General features: G+C 44.6%; 1 protein-coding gene across 8 annotated transcripts in view; it reads left to right on the top strand.

Annotated features, from left to right (window-relative positions):
• The window catches only part of TIAM1 (TIAM Rac1 associated GEF 1), a 395179-nt gene that overhangs the window by 240141 nt on the left and 138912 nt on the right, over positions 1-16126 (top strand). For all 8 annotated transcript variants that reach the window (XM_043593759.1, XM_043593754.1, XM_043593753.1 and 5 more), the window contains one exon: positions 9036-9212. In XM_043593759.1, coding sequence (XP_043449694.1) covers positions 9159-9212 — 54 coding nt within the window. In that variant the 5' untranslated portion in view covers positions 9036-9158. The remainder of the gene's footprint in view (positions 1-9035; positions 9213-16126) is intronic.

Here is a 16126-nt window from a genome sequence, read left to right on the forward strand (position 1 = left end):
TCGATGCTATTTAAGCCAGTTATTATAGCCATTGGCTTAGTCAGTAGAAGGAGTAGTTGAGATCATGTTTTAAACTTCTGGTCTCTCACAGGTCATCCGAGGTTTTGTGTGTGTGTGTGTGTGTTTGTGTGTGTGTGTTTAAAATTCTTCGATTATACAGTGGAATTGGCCAATATTTGTGCCTCCATAAATCTTTCCTGATCCAAGCTTTTTGACAGGGCTTCCTTCCTTCCTTCCTTCCTTCCTTCCTTCCTTCCTTCCTTCCTTCCTTTCCTTCCCTCCCTTCCTCTCTCCCTTCCTCCCTTCCTTCCCTCCTTCCCTCTCTTCCTTCCTTCCCTCCCTCTCTTTCTCTCTCTCTTTCCTTCCTCCTTCCCTCTCTTCATTCCCTCCCTTCCTTCCCTTCTTCCCTCCCTCCCTTCCTTCCCTTCTTCCCTCCCTCCCTTCCTTCCCTCCCTCCCTTCTTTCCTCCCTCCCTCCCTCCCTTCCCTCCTTCCTATGCCATGCTAATGTGTGGAATGGATACTGCATCTCTAGTAGGATCACTATGAATCCCCACCTTTCAAGGACAACACTTTGGAATTGGGTGCTCTATTTGGCCTCGTGGTGGAAGGTGTTGTTGTCACCTTCTCTGTCAGTTATCAAACTAGAAACTTCAGAAGCATCTTTTCCTTCTTTTTCTCCTTCCCTTCCCATTTCTCACAGTTACGTTAAGTCCTGTTGACTCCACCTGCCTTTCTTATTACTTCAGGGCTCTCCATTGGCCCAGTTTAGGTCACTTTATCTCCAGCTAAACACTGCCTGAGTGGTTCCTTGCGACAAGCCTCCACCTTCTCTCCCTTGCTACCCAGGGGGCTGGGAGAACGTGTTCAATTATGTAACTCTGCTAATAAAGTCCCATTACATATTCTACTCTGCATCCTGTCTGATTCCTTTTTGTGGCATCCATAGCTCTAACCCATCTTTTTAGCCTCATCACTTCCAGCTCCTTTTTTTGTTAAAGTTTATTTATTTATTTTTGGAGGGGGAGGGGCAGAGAGAGGGAGAGACAGAATCCCAAGCAGGCCCTGCGCTGTCAGTGCAGAGCCTGATGCAGGGATTGAACTCACGACTGTTGAGATGCTTAACCGACTGAGCCATCCAGGTGCCCCCAGATCCTTTCTGTGCATCTGCCTCTCTACAACATTGGACTAATGCTTTCATCCTTTAGGGCCTTTGCTCTTTTCCTGGAAAGTTCTGCCCTTCTCTTTTTGCAGATCCCCTCCTGTCCCTGTTTATGTCCTCCATCCTCACAAGCTGAGCCAAATCCTATTAGCCTGTGAGGACCAGGTTCAAATGACAGCTTCTCTCTTAGCAGAATTAACCTGTTTCTTCTTCTTATTCACTCTTAATGCCAGATGAGCCTTTACAGCCCTGTTACTAAGTGGATAAGTGACCATTGTTTGTATTCTCAGAGTTGGGGCATCATAAGGAAATGGTCTGTTTCCTCATCCCAGACATACAATAGGTGCTCAATAAGTGTTGGTTAACTATTGGTAGGAGTCAGCAAAATTATATAAGCTCTTCTCCAAACCATTCACAAGCAGTTTTCAGATAGCCATAAGCATAACTATTTAAAAACTATTTTTATATGCTCTGTTTCCAAAAAAGTTTTTTAATGTTTATTTATTTTTGAGAGAGAGAGAGAGCGCGCAAGAGCGAGCGAGCAGGCGCTTGAGTGGGGGAGGGGCAGAGAGAGAGGGAGACACGGAATCCGAAGCAGACTCCAGGCTCTGAGCTGTCAGCACAGAGCCCAATGCGGGGCTTGAACCCATGAACTGAGAGATCATGACCTGAGCCAAAGTCAGACACTTAACCAACTGAGCCACCCAGGTGCCCCTATATGCTCTATTTCAAAAGATGCTCTCAATTGTAGGAAACACCACTATTTTATGTACCACTAAGAAAGAAAGAAAATGGTGCCAGTTAAACCACACTACACCATTGAGATTGTAAGGAACATTCAATTTCAGAAATGTTCAAAGTGAAAAATGTGTTTCTTAGGACCAGTGGAATAAGGAACTGTGATTTACCTGCTGGAGCTTATAGTCTTAATTTTATAACTGCAAGACAGTTGGAAGTGAATTGCAAATAAAAAGTTGAGGTCATTTTAAAAGTTTTGGTTTGGTTTTGGTTTGGTTTTTCCTTTAAAATGAGAGCGTAAAGGAGCATTGGGGCTGAGTAGCCTGGGAGTGACTTGGGATGCTAGGTCTGTGGAACCTTGTCTTGTTACTCAATTTTAGGAGTGAGCCCTAATTTCTTCCTTTTTAGAAGATGAAGACTTATAGGAAAAGAATCACCCCCATTTTGAATATCCTTGGGAGGAATTCCTTTAAGAATTTGTTAAAAAATTATTTTACTCGACATCGAAGTAGAAGATTCTTTGCTGCACTAAAATGTTTTCCTTAGTGTTTGATTAAAATTCTACGTTACCATCTAAACACGTATCGGGATTGATGTTCCTACTATCCCCTTACCAATGGTATTGCACAGGACCCATTACACCGTCACTTTTTATGTAGGGCAGCTACATTTGCCAGCTGTCATACTTGCTCATTGAGTTTTGGTTACTAAATTATGTTGTTAATCCAATATTCACACTCACTTCGTATTTTTAGCTTCTCTTCCTTCCTTTCCATCCTTAGTATCTGGTTTACCAAAATCTCCTTGGCCATTTTCTCTTAGAGAATGTTGCCGTCTCATACATGCCTTCTGCCAAGACAAATACCACCAGCAGCAGGAGATGAGCCAAGGAAGGGGTACCAGCTGGGAGGGGGGGGGGAGTGACTCTTTCTGATGGACCCTTTAGGCTCAAGCACGAGAGACCAACTGTGCGAGTTTGGTGTGCCCCAGCCCAATAAGCTCTCCAGAGAGGCTGGCGGTGTTTTCTGTCTCTTCTATGCTGTTGAAGGCGGTCCTGATCCTCGTTGCTGGCAGGCACAGTTGCCACACCGGCTGCTTGGGTGCACGGCCTCCCCCAGGGAGCTCTTCCCTGACTCACAGAGTGGCCCTCCCATTCTGCGTGGGAAAGGCAGCTCCAGGTCAGGGGACTGTTGCATCTGTGTGGTGGCAAATGGAATAAAATCGCCAGGAAGACCACATCCTGCTCTGACCCCGATGACATCTCAGTTATATTTTGGGCTGAGAGACGTCCCTCCTGGCTGCTCGGTGAGAGAACAGGTGAAGGGAGAGGCCAGGTTGTAGGGATGGGAGACCAGCGTGGAAGTGGCAGCTTGCCCTTTCTCGAGGGCTGGGTCACTTGGGAGGGCCTGGAGAAGGTGTCTGTTCTTAGTCTGAGAGTCTCCTCTCAGCTAAGGCCGCGTCCTTCAGAGTGGAGACTCCCCTGTCTCCAGGCTACACACCGCAGCATGGAAAGCCAGAAAGAACTAGAACCAAATTCCCCTTCTGGAACTGTAGCCTTTGACAGTGAAAGAGGAACTGCTCTAACCCACCACGCCCATGTCACCCAGTGGCTTGGGATACAAGGCTTCTTCCTGTGCCTGGGGAGGCCTTCTCCAGCTGGAATGGGAAAGGGAGGCAGGTCTGCTCAAGGAAAGAGACCTGGGTGACTTGATTTTGGAAAAGACGTCATTTGAAATCTCTCCTATCTAAGGCATTGATGTGTTCTGGAGAGGATTATTCTCGTGTGCGGTTTAAGATGGTACAGTCTGTTAGGTCTCACAGGAGGTATGGAAGCACTTTCGACAGAGTCCTGTCCTCTCCCGGGTACTGGGAACACCCTGTGAACTTAAGCCACAGCGTGGTGTAATGCTGAAGGACAGATGTCAGCATTAGCAGTTAACTGTGGTCCACATCCATTTTCTTTGGAGATCGAATGTTCTATTCCCTCTTGCAATGACATGGACGTGCTTTTTTGACGTGACTCAAACTTGAAATTGAGCTGAGCAGGCTCTGATATCACATGGTCACTACTCCGGGAATGTTGGGTGGAATTCTCAAGTGTTCAGGAGCTTCATGGCTTCCTAGTGGGAATGATGCTACTTAGATTTTTGAGAAATTACGTGGTTCTCATGGTCTGTCCTGAAAAAGCTGTTAAGTCCATTTCAGTAAGCTGGGTGCCATTTGAGCCCTTGTTGGGCCAGGCTGTGGGATATTTGGGGAGATTTGATGGCCAGCTGTGTAACACAGCCCCTTGGGACTGACGATTTCCAAACACCCTTGGACGAAGCTGGGAGGGAGCTTCGTAGTGCGTGATGCAATGTTGGAGTTGTATGCATGGGCAGTTACCAGTGTCCAACTGTAGCTGCAAGACAATAAACACCAAGAACTGAGGGAAACTTAGAAGAGTATTTTGGCCTAAAGCCACTGACTCACTGCCAGACAGATAGTAAGCATTCCATAAATGGTAGATCGCGCTTAGTTGGGGTAGAACATGTTACTTCACTTTGAAACACACTGACTTTACTCCCATGAAATATGGTAATGTCTGTCCCAGCTGAACCTGTTGGTTAAGTATTGCCAAAGATTCACCGTTCTAAAATTAAAGTTATTATTTTAGCGGAGATTCCTTGACTTATAGCTGGCTTAAAAATACTGATTCTATGAACATGTTTCCTCAGTTACCTCGGGATACAGTTGGATCTACTAGGAAATAGCATTGCTCGAAACTAGTGCAGTGTTTGGATATGGGAGCTTCCAGGGATTTTGTTCAGCTGATTTGGGTGCCTGTTTTCACCTGTCTCGAAAACGTGGCCAGGCTGAAGCCATGTATGTCATTCATGCGCTAGGAGTTTGGACCCCCTGTCATGGCTCGTTCCTCTATGATAAGAATCCTGGTTCTGTCCTTAGGGGTCACATGGTTCTCCTGGGAGGGGAAGGTGGGCCTGGAGTGTCCGTTTTCACACAAGGCAAACAGACTCCCCCCTCGTGGAACCCTCCCCTCATGCCAGATGGGGATGGTTGTCATAGCTTGACACAGCGATAGTTGGGCGTGAGCCAGAGAACCCTACCTTAAGCTCACCACCCCTCAGCACTCTGTGGAGAGCAAACAGTGATTAAGGAAAATTTCCTGGAAGGTTGCAGCCTCTCTGCTCTTCAGCAGTGTCCTGCTTCTTCAGAACTTCTGTCACTGAGTTGTGATTTTCTTTTTTAATCGGCTATCAAGAAGAAACGTCCGTATGAAATGTGTCCCTGAGCCCATGTGGAAGGATGTGGTCCACGGCATTGCTTACCGTATCACAGTGGCCTCAGAGGATCTCAGTGGGAATTCCTGTCTGATTTTAGTACCAAGAACATTCATCCTTCTTCTGAGCAATTGATTTGGAATTGCGAATTTTATAAGTGCCGTGTTTTCCCAATTTGAGTTGGCTTGTAGTAATTTCTTCTATTCTGGTTTAGATCATGTATCTTGGAAAGTCACACACTACTGAGTCCTTTGCTGAATAAAGTAATGGTATAAAAATAAGTAAAGAAGATGACCAGTGAATTTTCTTTAATTTCTGAACCATGTAAAATTTTTCAGTGACTCAGATTCATCCATCCATCCATCCATCCGTCTATCCAGTACTGGTTTTTAGACTAAGTGAATACTAAAAGTTATTTTTTGGGGTGCTTACTACATATAAATATTCAGGATTCTGACTTGTTCAGAATTTTGATCCGAGATCTCTATAACCCTCCTCCCTCTGCTTCTTATTTTTAAGGTTCAAGGTGAGGGGAAACTTCCTGATTCTCATTAATTCACTAATCATGGAATCGCTTTGGGCACTAAGTCATGAATAGCCTAAGAGTGAACATACTTAGGGGCGCATGGGTGGCTCGGCTGAGCGTCCAACTTCGGCTCGGGTCATGGTCTCATGGTTTGTGAGTTTGAGCCCCACGTCGGGCTCTGCACTGACAGTTCAGAGCCTGGAGACTGCTTCTGATTCTGTGTCTCCCTCTCTCTGACCCTCCCCTGTTCATGCTGTCTCTCCCTGTCTCCAAAAAAAAAAAAAAAAGATTAAAAAAAAAAAGAGTGAACATACTTATGTAGCATTTTATAGTTCCTGTAATGTTTTGTGTTGATTCTTTAATTTCTGTCTTTTAACAATCTTTGTAGGTCAGAAAGTAAGGGAGATAATCTCACATTTTCCCTGTTGAGTTTCAGGATGGATACTTGCCCAAGGTCACATACGTAATAGAGCCTTCTACACGAGCTTGGATACTTTGAGGGCAAATACAGTACCCCTTTCTCTATATACTTTGGTGTCTGGAACTTGTAAGGACTTAAAAACGACAGGCTGCCCCTTATGAGTGTTTTTTGAAGGTGAAAAAGAAGAGTTCCGGCCTGGCAGACTTTTTAGGAAAAGCTATGGATTAACTGTCATGGACACACTATTTCTGACACCCGTCATATTGTTAGCTCCCATCAGACGGGAAGGTGGGAGCAGCGGGACCCCTCAGCCCTGTCTATTTTTGCAGGTAGATGAAGCCTGAGATTCCTTCTGGTAATTCCTTCCCCACCTCCAGCACATGCACTTCCCTGTGGAAACTGGTTGACACCTGACACAGAAACTGACTATGTGAGTTGACGATGAATTAGAACGAGACTGAAAAACCTGGTACATTCCGCGTTCACGTCCCATCAGCGTAACGTCAACGGGCCGCTGGTGCTGCCAGATTGAGTCAGCGCGGTGCGTGCGCTGTGACAGATCGAGTAGATCACATCTTCCGGCGGCATTAATCAATTCCCTTGTTGCCTCGCAACAGATTTAAGGTGACTTGTGAGCCCAGTTTCAGTGAGTTAGGCATCATGTTTTAAGGAAGTCCCTGTAACGGTGGCCTTCTATAGCGAGTATTTTTACAGCTTACAGATGTTAAATAATGGTGGAATAATAGCTAACGTTGACTGCAAACTGACCAAGGGGTAGGCACTAAGCTAGTCATGTCACGTAGGTGATCTTACTCAGTGCTCGTAATAACCCAGTGGTCTGGGAGCCATTCTCTTTGTAGAGGGGTGATATTTACAGTTTACCCCAAACCACCCTGCAAGTAAATGGTGAAGCCGAGATTTGACCTGATGCATGCGGCAAGGACTCAGGCTCAAAACCCCCCAGCGCTGAGCTTGGTGCATTGCTGCCTTCCTTTGAAACTGAATTCCTTGCGGTTCTTGAAGCAAACTCAGAGGACTAATAGTTCTCAAGGTGCCATGGCACACAATCTCAAGGCCGTGGTGGAGCTAACCCACAGTAGATAAAGTGGGTGCCTTTTGGCACATTGCAGCCGTAGCATATCTGCTGATTGCACAAGAACAAACGTGAGGCTCTTCGTTAGTCCACGTCATAGGTCAATTCTGCACCCTGGGTCTCAGGTAAAAATTTTTTTTCCCACCAAGATCAGGCAAAAATGATACCAGATACAACTCAACTTTGTTTTCCTCCATGTTTTATTTATTTTATTTTTTAAAATATTTATTTTTGAAAGAGAGAGAGAGTGAGCACGTTGGGAGAAGGGCAGAGAGAGAGGGGGACAGAGGATCCGAAGCGGGCTTTGCGCTAACAGCAGAGATCCCGACGTGGGGCTCGAACTCACCAACTGTGAGATCAAGACCTGAGCTAAAGTCAGATGCTCGACTGATTGAGCCACCCAGGCACTCCTCCTGCACGTTTTATAAATAATGCTCTGTAACTTTCATCTTCTTCCCCATAATCTTTCTTCTACTCAGGAATTACAAGGATATAGATAAAGTTTTCGTTCTGGTAGATAAAATGTGTACTTTTTAAAAAAGTGTTTAAAAAATGCATTATCAGCTTCTGTTGTGCAGGTGGAAAGGGCAGCCGCCCACAGGCCCCGTTTGCCAGCAAGAATCCAGCCTTGCAAATTATTGGCAGCTGGCACCGTAATGAGTCCATTTCAATATAAATGGGCTGTTGCTTATTAATTTCTGCCAGTTCCTAAGCAATTCGGGAACTGCTTTGAAAATTGGAAAATTTGCAGCGAACAGCTTCAGGAGGATGCCTAGGGGAAGAGTGAGAACAAGCCAGCGATGGGGGTATTATGGAAAGGGCACATATTGTAGGCTAATAATGGGGTGTTGCCGAGGCCGAGTGCTCCCTTTCTTGCAAGCGTGAGTCACCAACTTCAGGTTCAATAGCCTGGTTTCCAAGATAAGGAAGCAACTGCAACTTTACTTACTGTTCTCTGTGGATGTGTGCATTTATTTATTGGCTGCCCCTGCGGGGTTGCCTTCCACAAAATAGGCAGTTTTCTCCGCGTTCGTGCTCTAAGCGTTTGGTGCCTCGTGTTCTCGCCTTGCTGAAAACACCAGTAATGGGTGGCTGCAGCGGGCTGCCCCACAGATGGGTGCCCAGGAGGACAGTGGTGAGGTGCAGCCACCCCAGGGAACCTGCAGTCTCTCTTCCTTTCTTACTCAGTAGCTGCCAAAAAACCATCCAAACTGCACTTTCGTGGAGTTATCCTCGTCAATTTCTCTTCTGTGTTAAATAACAGTTTAGATATTTTGCTAAGTTCTTTTCTGTACATATTCTTCATGAGTGGTCTCTGAAGTTTGCCAGCTGCAAACATGTAAGCCACGAGGTCTGTGTATTTAATTAGGTCTTTGGTTTTCCTGCCTTTTAACATTTTCTTCAACCTTCATTATAAATATAGCCCTGCTTTGGTAATAGCTGAGACTCCCTTGTTTCTTTGTATGTGTGTCTGTCCCTTGAGACCTTGTGGAGAGGAAGAAGAGCCCTGGAAATCATCTGAAGTAACCTGTTTCTGTCATCGGAGACTTTTGTCCACAGAAATAGGGGAAAATGATAACGTAGCTCGTGGGACTGTTTCTTTCCGTCAGTATAAACACACTCATACTTATTTATTTATCTGATTATGCCTGTCACTTTGTACCTGCGGCCAGCTGTTGTACTGTGTGATTTGGGGTGGGTTTTGCACACAAGATGGATGTTGGAGAATTGAGAAAAATGGGCGCCATAAAAAAAAAAAGGCCCACTTTCTGTGTTCTGGCTGACCATTTCCTTTCTCTTCTTGGTCCTCTCCAGGTTTTTGGCACCTCCTCATAGACTCAGATGAGACCATGACGGCCTTCGCGAGGGACAGGTGCTGATACCTTGCCCCAGCCCCTGTCACTGTTTATCCTGGCCATTTCCAATCTCAGTATCTAAATGCCACAGTGCTCTTGGGGCACGTTGGGCTGGGAACCACTGTTGCCTTGGAAGGTAGGTTTGTATATGTATTTTCGAGCCTGTATATGTGTCTGCATGAATTAATGGAAATGCTTCAAAGGTGGGGTTGGGAGGGGGGAGGGACAGATAGGTTTTAGCATAATTGGAATTGCTGTCTTGCATGGAGCTCATGGGAAAAAGAATTTGGAACCACTTCTTTGGATTAGGGTTACACCCATCTAAGAATTCAAAAGCATTAGCATTAAAGCTTAAAAAAAAAAAGAAAGAAAAAGAAAAGAAAAAGCCTGGTACCTATGAAATCTTTTCTCGCCCTGTGAATTGCCCTCGGGGTCTTTTAAATTTATCCCTGAGCTTCAGCATCTTTATATTGGATTATGTTTGAAAAAGACAAACCTAGCTGCAAAATCTTAAATTCAAAACAATGATATATTTTGTTTGTGGTTTGGATAATCTTTAAAAAGCAAAATAAATACAGTCAAAATAATAATCTTTCTAAATCAAAGATCATCTTTTATTTGTTGCAAAACTTTCCTGTTTAGTCTCTCATGTTAGGGGTGCTCGCGTGTGACTTGGCAAAAACATTTTTCATGGGTTTGTAAAGATTGAGCAGAAACTTTCAGAACTTTGTCTCCGTGTAATCTTAGCTTCTCCCCCCCTCAACCCCCCCCCCCCCCATCCCTGTCTTCAAGCTCAGCCTCCAGGAGAGAAAAAACAGGCTTGAAACCAAAGACCTCCCACCAGAAGCTAATTTTAAATTTGCAATCTGTTGTCTTGTGATTTTCGCTTCAAATTTAACTTTGAAATAAATACATTTCATCCTTTCTCCTGCAAATGTGGAGGTCTGTTTTCAAGTCATAGAAGGGTGATCATTATGTTTATTTTAATAAGTTTTTAAATACCTCAGGGGAGTGAAAAAATTGTATTATTAATAATTATAATTTACATACATCATTAAATGCCTTATGCTTGGATTTCACGATGTCCTTGCCAAATGACAGAGAAACCTGGCTTTCATAGTTGCCTTCTGACTTGAATCTGATTCGAATTGGGTCATCTCGGGCCCACTCGTGAGCTCTAACAGTTGTTATATTTGAAGTACCCTTGTTACAAGTTGGGCTGCACGGCGACCACTCCCAGTGAAGAGAGCTGTGCTGATGAGTAATGACATGGACGGGTAGAGCATGGTCCCTGCCACTGGGGAATTACAATAAAATGGGAAGGGGATACATAAAAAGCAAGAGCAGCACATCAGTGGACAAATAACCACATCGCAGACGCCACGTGAACAGGTCAACCCGAGTGCTGTTGGAATGTAGGGAAAGCGTGATTAAGTCCGAGCTAGATGGTGTTCTTTTTACCTTAGGTAATTTCCCCAGCCATCTGTTTTGAGTTTGGGTTTGGTGTCGTTTGTTGTAGCTGTCAATGTAGTGCCCACATCCTCACTCTCTTCAATTACCCAAAAAACCCAGGGACTTACAACATGTTAACATGTTTTACTTATTTTTCTTTCCTTAAAATGAATTCCAGGGTTAGTGTAGAAACTTCAGAAAATCCAAAAAATATAACTTTTGGAAATTAAAATTTCCCCTAATCGCTCTATCCAGAATAGTTGCCAGTGTGTGTGCTCACGTGTGTGGGAGAAAGTGAAATATTATTATTATTATTTTAAGTTTGTTTATTTTGAGAAGTATGCGCATGCAGGTGTGTGCAGGGGAGGGGCAGATAGAGAGAGAGGGAGAGAGAGAGAGAATTCCAAGCAGACTCTGCACCCTCAGTGTGGAGCCCGACTTGGGGGCTCGAACTCATGAACCGTGAGATCGTGACCTGAGCTGAAATCAAGAGTTGGACGCTTAACCGCCTGAGCCGCCCAGGCGCCCTAAGAAAGTGAAATACTATTAATATTCTTAAAGAAAACTTTAACCTGCTCAAAGCCAGTTTCTTGGATGCGCTTCGCAAATGTAAGTTTTGCTTCCTGAGAATAAGAAGGGTTTTGCTCCAGGGATGTTCCACCGCAACAGCAGTAGAATTCTCTTTTTTGATTGTCTACTTCTGAACAGGACAAACCTTGGCAGGCTGACGCACAAGACTGGGCTTTGACCACTCGGAGCCTTCCCATTCTTCAGGGAAAGGGCTGGGCCATTCTGCTGTGTGTTTGAGGTACCGCTTGAATCGCTTGACTTATCTAGGGACTCTGACAGGCCGTACCATAAAAATATTATTCCAGGCTCCTTAGTCCTCAAGGTGATGAGGTTATTTCTGGTTTCCATTGTATCTTCTTCTTTCTCTCCCCCTTTTTCTTTTTTTTTTCTTTAATTTTTTAATGTTTATTTCTTTTTTAGAGAGAGAGAGAGAGAGAGAGAGAGAGAGCAAGAGTAGAGGATGGGCAGAGAGAGAGAGGAAGACACAGAATTCAAAGCAGGCTCCAGGTTCTGAGCTGTCAGCGCAGAGCCCGATGCGGGGCTCGAACTCACAGACCACGAGATCATGACCTGAGCTGAAGTTGGATGCTTAACCAACTGAGCCACCCAGGTGCCCCTCTCCCCCTTTTTCCTCTGAACAATGTAAAGTTACAGGAATAGTTTTCTTTGTTCCTCTCTGCCCAGAGACCTTGGCCATGGGGTGATTTTCTATTAACTGGAATGTTTTCTCATGCAGTACGGGGGACAACGTAACATCAACGTGATTAAAGATGCAGCTTGCGTGTTCTCTCTTGGATCATAATACGTTTTACCTTTCTTTTTTGTGTTCTGTTCCTCTGCTCGTATACAATAGTTATGTTCATAATGATTTTGTGTAGACACTGCAAGCAATTGAGGATTTCATTTATTTCAAGAGTGCTTACCTTTACTCAGGGAGCACAGTTAGAGTAGCTGCTTTATTTTAGTTAATTTTTTTGGAGAGGAGATTTCAGAAGAAAAACATTTTAACCTCGACGAATTTTTCCTCACTCCGTTGATCACTTTGGGTGCGCTTTGCATACATTTCCTAGTGTGGGAGTCCCAGAACACATTGGGCTGCGGTTTCAACCATGTAATAGCAGCCTTAACAGTCTTTGTTTGATATGCCAACACCTGGGTCACTTGAAGATTGACATCTATGGATTGTCTTTTCTCTTGAGAATTGGTTAGCTTTTCTTGGTTCTTTGGAATACATCGTGGACATTTTAAGTATTATATCGGGAGACCCTAAGTCCCGTTAAAATCACCCGGAAAATGTTGGTCTTTCTTTTTTCGCTGTTTTGGCAGGTAATCAGCCTGGCTAGGTTCAGATTACAAGTTCTGCCTCCCCTTTGGTGGGTGGTGGCTCCAGTGTCACTTTGGTCTCACTTGTCCCCCACATGTGCCACTGGCTCGTCTGGGACGTGGGCTGTGGTTTGTATCATAATTCAGTTCTCAAAGCCTTTGCCGTCTTGCTTTGGGTCAGTCCGAGGCATGTGCCTCTGAGGGGTGAGCCCGGAACTCATGTGCGTTTATACGCGGCATGAGTGGGTTTGCTTCTCCGCCTCTCTGTTCTCTGAGATCCCCCTCACTCCTTTGGTTTCAGGGACCACTTACCTTGGTTCTCTGGCCAGAACTGCCGGGCGTGTCCTGAGAATTTTTGCTTCGCCTGTGTGTGGGTATGCTGGGTGCACGCCTTCCGGGCAAGGCTGGGAGAGAAAACCAGGAAACTCACTCCCGTGTGCCCGGCCTCTTCAGGTTTTGACTCCCTTCCCTAGTCCGCTTGCTTTTGCTTACACTTTGCAGTCTTTGGGTACTTGCTTTTTTCCTTTGGTCCCAAGTTTTTAGTTTTTATCAGCGAGGGAAGGGTCCGTCCTGGTGCCATATTGCATCTGAACCTTGGCTGGCACCAGACGATAGCAACTCAGTTTTGCACACGACTTTATTTATTAAGACAGAAACGCATTGCCACTCAACTCTACCTCTCAGTTCAACCTCATTTTAGACCATTGGTCTGTGTTTGCTTTGTATTTCCTAATAATAGATGCTAGATGATGCTCAGTGCATGCTTATTATTGCCTAATTTGTGGAAACTTATATTAGAGTGTTTTCGATGGCTTTCAGCTGTAAAAGCAGATTTTAGGGGTGCCTGGGTGACTCAGTCAGTTGAACGTCTGACTTCGGCTCAGGTCATGATCTCACAGTTCATGAGTTCGAGCCCCACGGCGGGCTCTGTGCTGACAGCTTGGAGCCCGGCGCCTGCTTCGGATTCTGTGTCTCCCTCTCTCTCTGCCCCTAACCCACTCGCATTCTGTCTCTGTCTCTCTCAAAAATAAATAAACGTTAAAAAAAATTTTTAAAGTTTCATTTTGCAGAACTCTCACTTTTAAACAAAAATTTTGTTTAACCACAATATTTCAGGTAAGGCTTTGTTTTTTCAATTTGGAAATAATCACAGGTTCAGAGGAACTCGTATACTGAAAGTATACCCTTCACCTAGTGTCCCCTGATGGTTGCCTCTTAAATAATTAGAGTAAACTATCAAAGCCAGGAGTTTGACATTTTTTTTCAATGTACACATGTAGTTATAAGTTTAAGCAGGCTAATAAATTGGAAAAAGCAGTCCTTAAGAAAGGACCACTTAGCTGATGAATGCATGAACCACCCTAATGACCATACTTCTTGATAAAGTTCCTTGAGATACCTTTTCACTGTGTATTTCATTGGGTGGATTTACAGGAATTTGCAGTGATTACTTGAAAAATTAAATTGATCATATTAAGAGACAGATCGTGGTGTTGGAGAGTCACGTTCCCTTTAGTGCCCTTGAGCTCAGACCCTGAGAATCTCGGTTTTCTGACCCTGTCAGAGTGACCCCCTGCCTGTGGCCCTACTATGTCACCCATGCCCCCATTGTGTCTGGATCATCTTAGGCTGAGCTGTCCTGCACTGTCTACCCACGTGATGGGGAGGGGTATCCTCTCGACTGTTGAGCCTTTCCCTAAACCCCTGCAAGGTCCTCTCTTAGAAGAGGAGGCAGCTATGAATTGAGGGCAAGAATTAACTGACATGAGGCAGGTGCCAGGCCTTCATTCTTTGGCCAGGTAATTGGGGGATGAGGGGAGCACGGTGGGGTCGAATGGTCTGGGATGAGGGACCTACACAGCTCTCTAGGTGGAAGGGACACAGAGCAACAGGCACGTTGAAGACTGGAGTGTCTTCAAGGCACCCTGGTGGGAGAGGCCAGCGTGTTTAAGTCTGATGTGTGTTTTCTCTAGTCCACACTGTGGTATTTTTACACAGTGTGTGTGGTGTTAACATTCACACCTACATTTTTTTGTGGTTGTAGGAGTTTTTGCATCCTAGGTGAAAGTTCATTTTATCATTCATTCATTCATTCATTCATTCATTCATTATTTTTCCACTGAGCACCTTACACCTTTTACCTTTCAGGCAATGTTCTAGGCACTGAGGATACAGCAGTAAACAAGGCAAAACTTTCAGCTTTCCTGAAGCTTAGGTTGTAGTGGGGAAGGATAGAGGATAAAAAAAGATAAGTGAAATACACTGTTAACCACTGTGATAAATTCTAAGGAGGAAGAGAAAAACAAAGAAGAGGGATAAGGATTGAGGTCTGCAGGAGGGGTTGTCATTTTGGGTAGAGAGGCCAGGAAAGGTCACCCTGAGAAGGCAGCATTTGAGTCAGAATTACAATGAACTGGAGCGTGAGCGAGGTAGATGCCTGAGAGAAGGAGAGTTGTGGGTAGAAGGAAGAGCATGGGCAAAGGCCCTGGGGCAGGCTAGAGTAGCCAGAACTTAGACCTTTGGAAAGAAAGTGTGAGAGAGGTTTAAATACTGAGATTTATTCTTGTAATAAAATCTTACCCAGCACCTCCTACTTAATACCCCTCCCACTGCCCCCTGAAAGTGCAAGCTGTTAGGAACCACTAACATTCTACATAAGGAAGTGATAGTTTTAATGAGTTTAAAACTGGTGACGGTTTCTGGTTTGAGATTGAGTACTCCTTTTTTTTTTTTTTTTCCCCCTGACGCTCTTCTTTTTAATTTCTATCCTGGCTTTTGTATTTCGGTCTCACCTTAATTTTTCTTCTCTTACCTGCTGATGGTGCCATGATCATGTTGGTGAGGTACGCTTTGCTTTTGTTACTAAAACGCATGAATGTTTACTGACTCCTTGTCTCGAGTCGAACCCTTCTAGCCTCCATAGAGGCCACCAAGAAATTGAAAGCCACTTTTCTGCCCTGAAGTTGCTTCCTGCTTCACAGGAACAAAGCTGGTGCAAATGTAAGATACAAACTGGGTGTTTGTTTGTTTGAAATGAAAATAAACGATAGGGTTAAACCGAGAACAGGGAGGTACTCAGATAATGGAAGTAGCTGGCATTTTACATTTGTACATGAAAAGGATTGAACAGCATTCTGGGGGTTGACTCTGGGTGGGGGGTTGTCCCTGCAAGGGGAGATTGTGTCTGTCAGATGCAACGGGCAGTTTCAAGTTTTCATGCTTCTGTTATTTCTGAGTCCTCCACCAAGGCCACATGGGCCCTCGTGGTTGTCACCGACCTTTCTGGAAAAGCTTTCCAACCAAGGGCTATTTCAGCAGTCCCTAGAAACTGATTGTTCTTTAGCAGCCTCAGACTTCCTGCTGACTCTGTGTAGGTCATCCCCTGAGAATTTCTCTTGGTAGGATTTAGGAGATTTGGCATTCATCTCTAAATTCTAGTTCTGAAGATAAAAATGACTTCTTTCCTACCTTGGCTGGCTGAAAAGAATCTTGCTACTAAAAATGCTATTAATATAACAGGACCCGTCACGATGATGCATGGAGACACTGTAATTCTTGAAGGTTGGGGCCATTTCCTTTAGGAAACCTCTCCTGAGGCTTTTAACTTGATTACTCTTCTCTTGGCAGAAACAAGCCTAACCAAAAATGTGTTGTTGGGAATATGTCTGTCAATTTATATTTGCAGACTTTTGATACATATGGTAG

The sequence above is a fragment of the Prionailurus bengalensis genome, chromosome C2 (assembly GCF_016509475.1).
Source record: "Prionailurus bengalensis isolate Pbe53 chromosome C2, Fcat_Pben_1.1_paternal_pri, whole genome shotgun sequence".
Classification (NCBI taxonomy): Eukaryota; Metazoa; Chordata; class Mammalia; order Carnivora; family Felidae; genus Prionailurus; species Prionailurus bengalensis.